Source organism: Rana temporaria, chromosome 1 (assembly GCF_905171775.1).
Source record: "Rana temporaria chromosome 1, aRanTem1.1, whole genome shotgun sequence".
Classification (NCBI taxonomy): Eukaryota; Metazoa; Chordata; class Amphibia; order Anura; family Ranidae; genus Rana; species Rana temporaria.
Genome location: NC_053489.1, coordinates 54690 through 67664, shown reverse-complemented (window position 1 = coordinate 67664; position 12975 = coordinate 54690). Strand labels below are relative to the sequence as shown.

At 57.3% G+C, this 12975-nt stretch overlaps 1 protein-coding gene across 1 annotated transcript in view; it reads left to right on the top strand.

The window, feature by feature from the left end:
* LOC120924763 (talin-1-like) overlaps window positions 1-10655 on the top strand; it is a 72729-nt gene extending 62074 nt beyond the window's left edge. The window contains exons 23-38 of the mRNA XM_040335786.1: window positions 1404-1505; window positions 1644-1763; window positions 3231-3377; window positions 3460-3626; window positions 4115-4298; window positions 4489-4614; window positions 5067-5183; window positions 5382-5567; window positions 6269-6376; window positions 6675-6780; window positions 6939-7063; window positions 7177-7302; window positions 7790-7852; window positions 7934-8116; window positions 9631-9756; window positions 9908-10655. Coding sequence (XP_040191720.1) covers window positions 1404-1505; window positions 1644-1763; window positions 3231-3377; window positions 3460-3626; window positions 4115-4298; window positions 4489-4614; window positions 5067-5183; window positions 5382-5567; window positions 6269-6376; window positions 6675-6780; window positions 6939-7063; window positions 7177-7302; window positions 7790-7852; window positions 7934-8116; window positions 9631-9756; window positions 9908-10039 — 2118 coding nt within the window. The 3' untranslated portion in view covers window positions 10040-10655. The remainder of the gene's footprint in view (window positions 1-1403; window positions 1506-1643; window positions 1764-3230; window positions 3378-3459; window positions 3627-4114; window positions 4299-4488; window positions 4615-5066; window positions 5184-5381; window positions 5568-6268; window positions 6377-6674; window positions 6781-6938; window positions 7064-7176; window positions 7303-7789; window positions 7853-7933; window positions 8117-9630; window positions 9757-9907) is intronic.
* Window positions 10656-12975: the final 2320 nt, after the last annotated feature.

Genomic DNA, 12975 nt, shown 5'->3' with positions numbered 1-12975 from the left:
CATCTCCTCCTACCCCCCCCAATCTCCTTCTCCCCCTGACCTTCATCTCCTCCTTCTCCCCCTGACCTCCATCTCCTCCTCCTCCATCTCCTTCTCCTGACCTCCACCTCCATCTCCTCCTCCTTCTCCCCCTGACCTCCATCTCCTCCTCCTTCTCCCCCTGATCTCCATCTCCTCCTCCTTCTCCCCCTGACCTCCATCTCCTTCTCCCCCTGACCTCCATCTCCCCCTGACCTCCATCTCCTTCTCCCCCTGACCTCCATCTCCTCCTTCTCCCCCTGACCTCCATCTCCTCCTTCTCCCCCTGACCTCCATCTCCTCCTCCATCTCCTCCTCCTTCTTCTGACCTCCACCTCCTCCTACCCCCCCCCCCCCCCAATCTCCTCCTTCCACCCCACCCCTCCTGTCGTCCTCCTTCTCCCCCTGACCTCCATCTCCTCCTTCTCCCCCTGACCTCCATCTCCTCCTTCTCCCCCTGACCTCCATCTCCATCTCCTCCTTCTCCCCCTGACCTCCATCTCCTCCTCCATCTCCTCCTCCTCCTCCTTCTCCTGACCTCCACCTCCTTCTCCCCCTGACCTCCATCTTCTTCTCCCCCTGACCTCCATCTCCTTCTCCCCCTGACCTCCATCTCCTTCTCCCCCTGATCTCCATCTCCTCCTCCTTCTCCCCCTGATCTCCATCTCCTCCTCCTTCTCCCCCTGATCTCCATCTCCTCCTCCTTCTCCCCCTGATCTCCATCTCCTCCTCCTTCTCCCCCTGACCTCCATCTCCTCCTCCTTCTCCCCCTGACCTCCATCTCCTCCTCCTTCTCCCCCTGACCTCCATCTCCTCCTCCCCCTGTCCTCCATGTCCTCCTCCCCCTGACCTCCATCTCCTCCTCCTTCTCGCCCTGACTTTCATCTCCTCCTCCTTCTCGCCCTGACCTCCATCTCCTCCTTCTCCCCCTGACCTTCATCTTCTTCTCCTCCTCCTCCTCCTCCTCCTCCTCCTCCTCCTCCTCCTCCTCCTCCTCCTCCCCCCATCCTCCATCTCCTCCTCCTCCTTCTCGCCCTGACCTCCATCTCCTCCTCCTTCTCGCCCTGACCTCCATCTCCTCCTCCTTCTCGCCCTGACCTCCATCTCCTCCTCCTTCTCGCCCTGACCTCCATCTCCCTATCCATCTCGCCCTGACCTCCATCTCCTCCTCCTTCTCGCCCTGACCTCCATCTCCTCCTCCTTCTCCTCCTCCATCTTGCCCTGACCTCCATCTCCTCCTCCTTCTCGCCCTGATTTCCATCTCCCCTGGACCTCCATCTCCTCCTCCTTCTCTCCCTGCCTGACCTCCGTCTCCTCCTACTCCCCCCCCCCCATCTCCTCCTCCTTCTCCCCCTGTCTGACCTCCATCTCCTTTGTCCTGGCAGCTGGATGAACAGCACATCGGTGAGCCTGAGGGATCATTTGTGGACTATCAAACAACCATGGTGAAGACAGCCAAGGCTATAGCAGTGACGGTGCAGGAGATGGTGAGTGCAGAATTGTGGTGTCAGCTGCTGAGCGATCTGGAGGATCAGTGGGCAGGAGTCAGACGTGTCCAATAAAATGTCACACCAGGCCACTGTACCTCACTTCATAGCAATGACAGGAGATCTTTTTCTTTTCAGGTCACTAAATCCACCACCAACCCCGACGAACTGGGCACATTGGCCAACCAACTTACCAATGACTACAGTCAGCTGGCACATGAAGCCAAACCAGCTGCTATGACTGCCGAGAATGAGGAGGTGAGGACATTGTCTTATGCCAGTTGGGTCTCTTATGTCTTCCCAGATCTGCACCTCCCACCAAGGCCATTCCAGGTTATTTGGCTCTCTGTTTAGCCATCACATTGATATCTACCTGACCACGGCTCAGGAGGTCCTCCCTGTCCACAGCTCCAGGAGGTCCTCCTCCTCCCTGTCCACAGCTCAGGAGGTCCTCCTCCCTGTCCACAGCTCAGGAGGTGGTCCTCCTCCCTGTCCACAGCTCCAGGAGGTACTCCTCCTCCCTGTCCACAGCTCAGGAGGTCCTCCTCCTCCCTGGCCACGTATAAGGAGGTCCTCCTCCTCCCTGGCCACGGATAAGGAGGTCCTCCTCCCTGTCCATGGCTCAGGAGGTCCTCCTCCTCCCTGGCCACAGCTCCAGGAGGTCCTCCTCCTCCTTATACACAGCTCCAGGAGGTCCTCCTCCTCCCTGTCCACGGTTCAGGAGGTCCTCCTCCTCCCTGTCCACGGCTCAGGAGGTCCTCCTCCTCCCTGTCCACGGCTCAGGTGGTCCTCCTCCTCCCTGTCCACGGCTCAGGAGGTCCTCCTCCTCCCTGTCCACAGCTCCAGGAGGTCCTCCTCCTCCCTGTCCACAGCTCAGGAGGTGGTCCTCCTCCCTGTCCACAGCTCCAGGAGGTCCTCCTCCTCCCTGTCCACAGCTCCAGGAGGTCCTCCTCCTCCCTGTCCACAGCTCCAGGAGGTCCTCCTCCTCCCTGTCCACAGCTCCAGGAGGTCCTCCTCCTCCCTGTCCACAGCTCCAGGAGGTCCTCCTCCTCCCTGTCCACAGCTCCAGGAGGTCCTCCTCCCTGTCCACAGCTCCAGGAGGTCCTCCTCCCTGTCCACAGCTCCAGGAGGTCCTCCTCCTCCCTGTCCACAGCTCAGGAGGTCCTCCTCCTCCCTGGCCACGTATAAGGAGGTCCTCCTCCTCCCTGGCCACGGATAAGGAGGTCCTCCTCCTCCCTGGCCACAGCTCCAGGAGGTCCTCCTCCTCCTTATACACAGCTCCAGGAGGTCCTCCTCCTCCCTGTCCACGGTTCAGGAGGTCCTCCTCCTCCCTGTCCACGGTTCAGGAGGTCCTCCTCCTCCCTGTCCAAGGCTCAGGAGGTCCTCCTCCTCCCTGTCCACAGCTCCAGGAGGTCCTCCTCCTCCCTGTCCACAGCTCCAGGAGGTCCTCCTCCTCCCTGTCCACAGCTCCAGGATGTCCTCCTCCTCCCTGGCCACAGCTCCAGGATGTCCTCCTCCTCCCTGTCCATAGCTCCAGGATGTCCTCCTCCTCCCTGTCCATAGCTCCAGGATGTCCTCCTCCTCCCTGTCCATAGCTCCAGGAGGTCCTCCTCGTCCACAGCTCAGAATCTTCCCATACTGATAAACTAATTGACATGGCTGTTAGTCTTTTCTGGTTGGCTTAACTTAGCAGATCACCTGATCGCTCTATGTGTCTCCTCCCAGATTGGATCTCACATCAAACAGCGGGTGCAGGAACTGGGCCATGGCTGCTCTCTGCTGGTCACCAAAGCCGGAGCTCTGCAGTGCTGCCCGACGGACAATTACACCAAGAAGGAGCTGATCGATTGTGCACGGCGCGTGTCTGAGAAGGTGAGGGGGGGGGGCCTCTTCCTTGTATCTGCACAGGGTGATCGTCTTCTTCCATGGTCTGTCTCTAACTTTCTTCTCTTAGGTGTCACACGTCCTGGCTGCTCTCCAAGCTGGGAACCGCGGCACTCAGGCTTGTATCACTGCCGCCAGCGCCGTCTCCGGGATCATCGCCGACCTGGACACAACTATCATGTTTGCCACAGCCGGATCACTGAACCGAGAGAACGCCGAAACCTTCGCAGATCATCGGTGAGGATATATACCGTATTCTATAGTGTCGCCTATCTGTAGTATATTCCAGAGAGCGGGCAAGTCAACACATCCCCCGCATTACCCAGGAAGACCTCCATCCCGATTATTGATCTGTCAGAGCGGGGAGGTGCTATCAGTTATAGCTCGATATTTGCAGCCAGGTTTCAGTGGAAACCTGTGGTTCCTTCAGAGGTTGCTTCGGGTTCTTTGAGCCATGGTTTATTGACCTCCCATCTTCTCACTGACCACCAATGTAAGGGGCATTCCTGATACCTGGAAATTACATTGGGGTATCCTCTGGGGTAAGGGGTTTGGGAAGGGCGGAGTTGTTGGGCAGTGGCTGTCTCACCCTCCGGTGGCTGTCTCACCCTCCGGTGGCTGTCTCACCCTCCGGTGGCTGTCTCACCCTCCCGTGGCTGTCTCACCCTCCCGTGGCTGTCTCACCCTCCGGTGGATGTCTCACCTTCTGGTTATTGTCCTTCCAGGGAGGGAATCCTGAAGACGGCAAAGGCTCTGGTGGAGGACACGAAGGTTCTGGTGCAGAACGCCACCTCCAGTCAGGAGAAGTTGGCTCAGGCCGCCCAGTCTTCAGTCGGCACCATCACACGGCTAGCAGAGAACGTTAAGCTGGGAGCGGCCAGTCTGGGCTCAGAAGACCCCGAGACTCAGGTAGGCCTCGGAACTCTCTCTAAACCTTCCAGGTACCTGAAATCGGCGTGATTGGATGTAATAAGGGCACCTCCACATGTGGTGGGAACGGCCCTTCTCCACCTTTCCCAAGGTTCCCGGCCGGATTGGTGGCAGCCGATATTGGACACGCCCTCTCTGATTTCACCCTCTTGTTGGTCTCTCTACTCAGGTGGTCCTCATTAATGCTGTTAAAGATGTGGCCAAGGCATTGGGTGACCTCATCAGTGCCACCAAGGCAGCTGCCGGAAAGTCCAGTGATGACCCGTCGGTGTACCAGCTGAAGAACTCTGCCAAGGTGAGTTATCGAGGGGAAATGAGGGGGGGGGGGGTGGGACAAGGGATATTAAGGGTTATGGAGGTGGGGGAAGGGATAGTGATGGTTATGGAGGTGGGGGAGGGGATATTGAGGGTTATGGGGGTGGGGGAAGGGATAGTGATGGTTATGGGGGTGGGGGAAGGGATAGTGATGGTTATGGAGGTGGGGGAAGGGATATTGAGGGTTATGGGGGTGGGGACAAGGGATATTGAGGGTTATGGGGGTGCTGGGAAGGGATATTGAGGGTTATGGAGGTGGGGGAAGGGATATTGAGGGTTATGGAGGTGGGGGAAGGGATATTGAGGGTTATGGAGGTGGGGGAAGGGATATTGAGGGTTATGGGGGGTGGGGGAAGGGATACTGAGGATTATGGGGGGTGGGGGGAAGTTTTCCTACAACCAATGCCCTCATCACAAATGCTGTGCTTCCAGGTTATGGTGACCAATGTGACGTCTCTCCTGAAAACGGTCAAAGCCGTGGAAGATGAAGCCACCAAGGGAACGCGGGCGCTGGAGGCCACCATTGAGCACATACGGCAGGAGCTGGCGGTGAGTTTGCGGGGGGAGGGCCATGTGGCTGTAGGTCGGGGGGAATGTATTTCGGGTGACATTTGTCACACCATTGGCCCCTCTTTACCCCTCCCCCTTGACTGTTACTAGAGATGGTGTGTTGGTCAGTATCTGGCTGAGGGTCTCTTTGGCTTTCTTCCATGTCTCTGTATTGATGTTCCATATTGTCACTTCCAGACCTTCATTTCTCCCGAGCCTCCTCCCAAGACCTCCACACCGGAAGACTTTATCCGTATGACCAAAGGCATCACCATGGCAACGGCCAAGGCCGTCGCTGCCGGAAACTCCTGTCGTCAGGAAGATGTTATCGCTACGGCAAACCTGAGTCGCCGCGCTATCGCCGACATGCTGCGTTCCTGCAAGGTGTGATCATGTGACCTGAAGGGGGAAGGGTGGAGACATCTTCTAGATGATCTATATGGTCATGTGACCGTGGGAAGGGTGGGGACCTCTTTATATGATCATGTGACTTGGGGGGGTGGGTAATGATTGGTGGGGACCTCTTCTATGTGATCATGTGACCTGGGGGAGGGTGGTTGATTGGTGGGGAGGGTGGAGAACTCTTCTATGTGACCTGGGGGGGGGGGGTGTGATTATCGGGGAGGATGGAGACCTCTTCTATGTGATCATGTGACCTGGTGGGGAAGGGTGGAGACATCTTCTAGATGATCTTATATGGTCATGTGACCTGGGTGTGTGATGATTGGTGGGGAGGGTGGGGACCTCTTCTATATGGTAATGTGACCTGGTGGGCAGGGTTTAAGGAGGATTGATGGACACGTGACCTGGTGGGTGGGGTTGGAGGAGGATTGATGGACACGTGACCTGGTGGGTGGGGTTGGAGGAGGATTGATGGACACGTGACCTGGTGGGTGGGGTTGGAGGAGGATTGATGGACACGTGACCTGGTGGGTGGGGTTGGAGGAGGATTGATGGACACGTGACCTGGTGGGTGAGGTTGGAGGAGGATTGATGGGCATGTGACCTGGTGGGTGAGGTTGGAGGAGGATTGATGGACACGTGGTCTGTATGAACTGTGGTGTAATCTCTCTCATGTCTTGCAGGAAGCCGTCTATCACCCCGAGGTCAACCATGATGTGCGTATCCGGGCCACGCGGTTTGGCAAGGAGTGCGCTATGGGCTACCTACAACTCCTGGAACACGTGTTACAGGTGAGAGCGCCACCTGTCTGTGTGAGGGATACATGGGAGGTTCATCTCCTCGTCTGTCTCTTATCACATGGGAGGCCCATCTCCTCGTCTGTCTCTTATCACATGGGAGGCCCATCTCCTCGTCTGTCTCTTATCACATGGGAGGTTCATCTCTTCGTCTGTCTCTTATCACACGGGAGGCCCATCTCCTTGTCTGTCTCTTATCACACGGGAGGCCCATCTCCTCGTCGGTCTCTTCTCACATGGGAGGCCCATCTCCTCGTCTGTCTCTTATCACCTGTCACTCTTTCTCTGGCAGATCCTCCATAAGCCGACTGCAGACATGAAGCATCAGCTGACCGGGTTCTCCAAGCAGGTCGCCGGTTCCGTGACGGAGCTGATCCAGGCCGCCGAGGCGATGAAAGGTAGAGTGCTCCGCCCTTTGCTCCCCCCCCGCGGAGTCATGTGATCTTCTATTGGTTGCTCGCTTTGTTTATGGGAGTGTCTGTGAACGTCGGCCCAGTGGAGACCAACGCTCGTCGCTGAATTATTAATATCTGATCTCTATAACCCCTCCCCCCAGGCACAGAATGGGTGGATCCCGAGGACCCCACCGTCATTGCCGAGAACGAGCTGTTGGGCGCAGCGGCAGCGATAGAAGCAGCAGCCAAAAAATTAGAGCAGCTCAAACCTCGTGCTAAACCCAAGGTAAGACTCCGCCCACTCCTAACCTCTGGATTTATAACCCAATCACAACATTATGTATCATGAGGTCGCTCTGCAGGGGCGGGACATTTGATGATGGAGATTCTCTCTTACAGCAAGCAGATGAGAGTCTGAACTTCGAGGAGCAAATCCTGGAGGCGGCCAAGTCCATCGCAGCCGCCACCAGCGCACTCGTCAAAGCTGCGTCCGCCGCCCAGCGAGAACTGGTGGCCCAGGGCAAGGTAAGTGTCTGCTGTTCTCCTCCTTATCCCCCCCCCCCCCCGAGTCTGTACTCCTAATACCCCCCCCAGAGTCTGTTCTCCTTACCCCCGCCTACTCTGTCGTCGTCCTTATCACCTCGAATCTGTTCTACTTTCCCTCGCCCCGAGTCTATTGTCCCCGTCCCCCCCCAGTCTGTTGTCCTCCCCCCCAGTGTGTTGTCCTCCCTCCCCCGAGTCTGTTCCCTCCTCCCCAAGTCTGTTCTTTCCTCCTGCCCCCCCCCCCCCCATGAGTCTGTCCTCCTCTGTCTACATTCCTTCTTTGTGTCAGCATTTACTCCTCCTCCTCGCCCCCTAATGATCTAATCCTTCTTCCCCACCCCCTGATGTTCCTCCTCCTCATCCTCTGCCATTCTTCCTTCTTCTTGCCTCCTGATGATCAATTCCTCCTTCCCCCACCCCCCGATGTTCCTCCTCCTCATCCTCTGCCATTCTCTTTCTTCTCCTGCAGGTTGGAGCCATTCCAGCGAACGCTATAGATGATGGTCAGTGGTCTCAGGGACTTATATCTGCTGTAAGTATGTCCAGGCTGTCAGTCTGGTCTTGTATGAGGAGATGGTGGGCTCTCGGATCTCATACATTTCTCTGTTTTTAGGCTCGAATGGTTGCTGCTGCCACCAGTAACCTGTGTGAAGCGGCGAATTCCGCAGTGCAGGGCCACGCCAGCGAGGAGAAGCTGATTTCATCTGCCAAGCAGGTGGCCGCATCTACAGCTCAGCTTCTGGTGGCCTGTAAGGTGAAGGCCGACCACGATTCGGAGGCCATGAAGAGGCTGCAGGTGAGAGGGGACAGGATGGTGAAGGGCACAGGATGGGGAGTGCACAGGAAGGTGGAAGCACAGGATGGGGAGTGCACAGGAAGGTGGGAGCACAGGATGGGGAGTGCACAGGAAGGTGGGAGCACAGGATGGGGAGTGCACAAGAAGGTGGGAGCACAGGATGGGGAGTGCACAGGAAGGTGGGAGCACAGGATGGGGAGTGCACAGGAAGGTGGGAGCACAGGATGGGGAGTGCACAGGAAGGTGGGAGCACAGGATGGGGAGTGCACAGGAAGGTGGGAGCACAGGATGGGGAGTGCAAAGGAAGGTGGGAGCACAGAATGGGGAGTGCACAGGAAGGTGGGAGCACAGGATGGGGAGTGCACAGGAAGGTGGGTGCACAGGATGGGGAGTGCACAGGAAGGTGGGAGCACAGGATGGGGAGTGCACAAGAAGGTGGGAGCACAGGATGGGGAGTGCACAGGAAGGTGGGAGCACAGAATGGGGAGTGCACAGGAAGGTGGGAGCACAGGATGGGGAGTGCACAGGAAGGTGGGAGCACAGGATGGGGAGTGCACAGGAAGGTGGGAGCACAGGATGGGGAGTGCACAAGAAGGTGGGAGCACAGGATGGGGAGTGCACAGGAAGGTGGGAGCACAGGATGGGGAGTGCACAGGAAGGTGGGAGCACAGGATGGGGAGTGCACAGGAAGGTGGGAGCACAGGATGGGGAGTGCACAGGAAGGTGGGAGCACAGGATGGGGAGTGCACAGGAAGGTGGGAGCACAGGATGGGGAGTGCACAGGAAGGTGGGAGCACAGGATGGGGAGTGCACAGGAAGGTGGGAGCACAGGATGGGTAAGGACGCATAATGTTGTGAGCACAGGATGGTGAGGGTGTGGAATTGGGAAAGACACAGGCCTGGGGGCTCAGGACGGTGGGGAAAGCTCGGAGTGGAAGGGCGGCACAGGACTGTGGGGAGGGTTTAGGACGGTGGGGAGAGCTCGGGTTGGGGAGGGCTTGGGACGGTGGGGAGGGCTCCAGGATGATGGGAGGGATGAAAAACTCCGGACAAGGTTGCTCGGGAAGGGGGGCGGCACAGGACTGTGGGAAAAGCAGCCCAGGACGGTGGGGAGGGCAGCTCGGGATGGTGGGGAGGGCTCAGGACGGTGAGAAAAGCGGCTCGGGACGGTGGAGAGGGCTTGGGACGGTGGGGAGAGCTCGGGACGGTGGGGAGAGCTCGGGACGGTGGGGAGAGCTCAGGACGGTGAGAAAAGCAGCTCGGGACGGTGAGAAAAGCGGCTTGGGACTGTGGGGAGAGCTCGGGACGGTGAGAAAAGCGGCTTGGGACTGTGGGGAGGGCTCGGGACGGTGGGGAGAGCTCGGGACGGTGGGGAGGGCTCGGGACGGTGGGGAGGGCTCGGGACAAAGCCTGGTGGGGAGGGCTCGGGACGGTGGGGAGAGCTCGGGATGGGGGAGGGTGCAGGACAGTGACATGGTGGCAGAACTGAACCCTCCGGTGTTTTGTGTCTCCAGGTTGCCGGGAACGCGGTGAAGAGAGCGTCGGACAATTTGGTGAAGGCGGCAAAGAAAGCGGCAGCATTCCAGGAACACGATGAGACGGTGGTGGTGAAGGAGAAGATGGTGGGCGGCATCGCACAGGTACGGCACCTCCCCCGATGTACACAGCACGTGTATAGCCGCCATCCCTTCGGCACGTGTATGGGCTCTGGGGCTTCTATCACACCGATGGGAAGCAACGTATATACATCACATGACAGGCCAATAACCAATCAGCGTTTTGTCTCTGCAGATTATCGCGGCTCAGGAGGAAATGTTACGGAAGGAGCGGGAGCTGGAGGAAGCTCGGAAGAAGCTGGCGATGATCCGACAACAGCAGTACAAGTTCCTTCCCTCGGAGCTCCGAGAGGATTCGCAGAACTGAGCTCCGCCCCTCCCTCTGACCACTGCAGGCGTAACCGGCTTCCCCCGCTCACTAATCGTTCTTGCACACGTGCCTCCAGTAGCAGAGACTTTATTATCCAGCGGCATGCTGGGTGTCGGGGCCACTCCTCCTCCTTTTTCCCATAATCCTGTGCTGTCCCAGTGGGCGGAGCTCGCCCACTCTCAGATTACGTTGTAACGGTTCATATTGTACAGGCAGTGCCTTATCGCCCTGACGCTGGCCGCTAACCCCTCCCCCCCGTCGTGCTTTAATATATTAATCTGTGCCTTGCTGACCCCCCTATGCTCCTCCCAGTGCGCTAAGTGAGTGTCGTGTGATTGGTGGAATCTGTGTGTGTATGTGTGTGGCTCTGTCTGCCCCTCCCCCCTCGTCTTCACCTCAAGTCTATTTCATGCCAAAAGTGCCTAAACGTGCAATGCACAATCATAGTGTTACCGCCGCCGCGCGTCCCGCGTCATTTCTATGGAAATATCTATTTTTATTTTACATTTGTTGAGATTTCTATGCTGTATGTCGGACCGGCCGCGGTCCCCTTCCAATGGCTCCACCAAAAAAAAGTGTTATAAGCAATAAATATTCTCACCTGGAGCTCCTCCCCCTTCTCTGCGTCCTTTTTTGTCGCTCCGGCAGCCATCTTGGTTCTGTGATTTTGGTGGGTTTTGTTTCCTGGAATTTCTCTGACTGATGTAAAGTCCGTTCATTGAAGGACACGGCTTCACCGGGTGGGTTCAATGTCGCCACCTTCAGGTGCAGCTTCAACTAAAAGCGCGCCTAAGGGGGCGGCGGCCAAACTGAAAAACAAATGTTCTCTTCCGTTCATTGGAGGACACAGCAGAGCTTCATGACAGTAGGAGGTGTGATGGGGCAATTGTTGGTTCAGGGTCAATGGTCCCCGGGGGAGATCAGCCTTCCCAGGTTAGGGTGGGATGGGGGCATACATCGAGGGGGAGGGGGAGAAGGGTGGAATGGGGCATACATTGCGGGGGGTGTGTGGTAAAGGGCATACATTGGGGGTGGGGCATACATGGGGGTGTAACGGAACATCCCACACTGCGCTTGAGTGTTTCCGTCATATACCGCTTCCTATCAGTCTGGATATAGATATCAGATATTCCAGCTGCCCTCAACACACAACAAGACGAGACTTGTCTGTCTGCTGAACATGGAGAACCAAGAATACAACCTTATATACAGTTAGAGGAGGTAACCAGAAGATAAATTAACATGAGCTAATTAACTAATCATTTACCCAGACTAGGCGACTCCGAGATATGACCTTTCAGAGTAGACGTCCCGTCTCCTCGCTCACCTGCTATACAATACACATTATCATAAGTGTAAACACAGGACATCTTCACACAATAGCAGGGTCAATTGGCACAGAGAACACACAGATGGCTGGAGGTGACTGCATTAGCATCTCCTTACACTGTATGTCCCAACAGTATGAATCAGTTACTCTAATGGCATATACAGGGTCCCCAGGTATACAGCTCACAAAGAGCACCGTTCCCCCCAAATGCCAGGGCCCATGATCGCAAGGCAAGAGGCGAGCATTCAGTCCCCTCCAAAAGCCCCTGTCCCAGGGGGGTAGGCCATACATTGAGGTGGGGCATACATGGGGGGTGGGATGGGGCATACATCGGGCGGGTGGGATGGGGCATACATTGGGGGGGGTAGGCCATACATTGGGGTGGGGCATACATCGGGCGGGTTGGATGGGGCATACATTGGGGGGGTAGGCCATACATTGGGGTGGGGCATACATCGGGCGGGTTTGGTGGGGCATACATCGGGCGGGTTGGGTGGGGCATACATTGGGCGGGTGGGGCATACATCAAGGGGGATGGGGCCATACATCAGGCGGGTTGGATGGGGCATACATTGGGGGGTAGGCCATACATTGGGGCGGGGCATACATCGGGCGGGTTGGATGGGGCATACATTGGGGGGGTAGGCCATACATTGGGGCGGGGCATACATCGGGCGGGTTGGATGGGGCATACATTGGGGGGGTAGGCCATACATTGGGGTGGGGCATACATCGGGCGGGTTGGGTGGGGCATACATTGGGCGGGTGGGGCATACATCGGGGGGGATGGGCCATACATCAGGCGGGTTGGATGGGGCATACATTGGGGGGTAGGCCATACATTGGGGTGGGGAATACATCGGGCGGGTTGGGTGGGGCATACATCGGGGGGATGGGCCATACATCAGGCGGGTTGGGGGGGCATACATTGGGGGGGTGGGGCATATATCGGGGGGGGGATGGGGCATACGGCGGGTGGGGTGGGGCATACATCGGGGGGGGGGGGGGGGTAGGGTGGGATTGGGAAAACATCAGGGAGTACCTGTGATACAAAGTGATTAAAACATCTCCACAATATGGCTACAAGATCCACTTCCAGAGGCGTAACTAAGAACCTTCAGGGCCCCCCGGGGCAAGAAACCATGAATGACCCCCGCTGGGGCCCTTCCCTCCGAGTCCAGTGGCAGAACGCCAGGGCCCGGTCGCAACCTTTGTGACCCCGGGTAGTTACGCCGCCTCCCTGTAGCCTCAGCTGCACAGACTGGAACGGACAAAAGAAGAGCTCAGTACAGAGACCTCCCGTCCATTCACAAACTGAAGCATAGAAAACTTCAGGTATGAATGGACAGAGTCTGTGATTGGTACAGATCACTGACTCTCCACTCAGAACAGAAAGGGGCTGATTACATTACACATTTACTGACTCCTTTCTGAATGCAAAAATTCCCTTCCTCCCAATCCAAATCCCCCCTCAGCACAAATCTCTGCCCCTCTATTCCCCCTCCAAGCACAAGACCCCCCCCCCAAATCACACCTCCTCTTTCCCCTCAGATTTCCTATCCTAGAACATATTCCCCCTCTGAGCCCGCCCAATCCCCTCCCT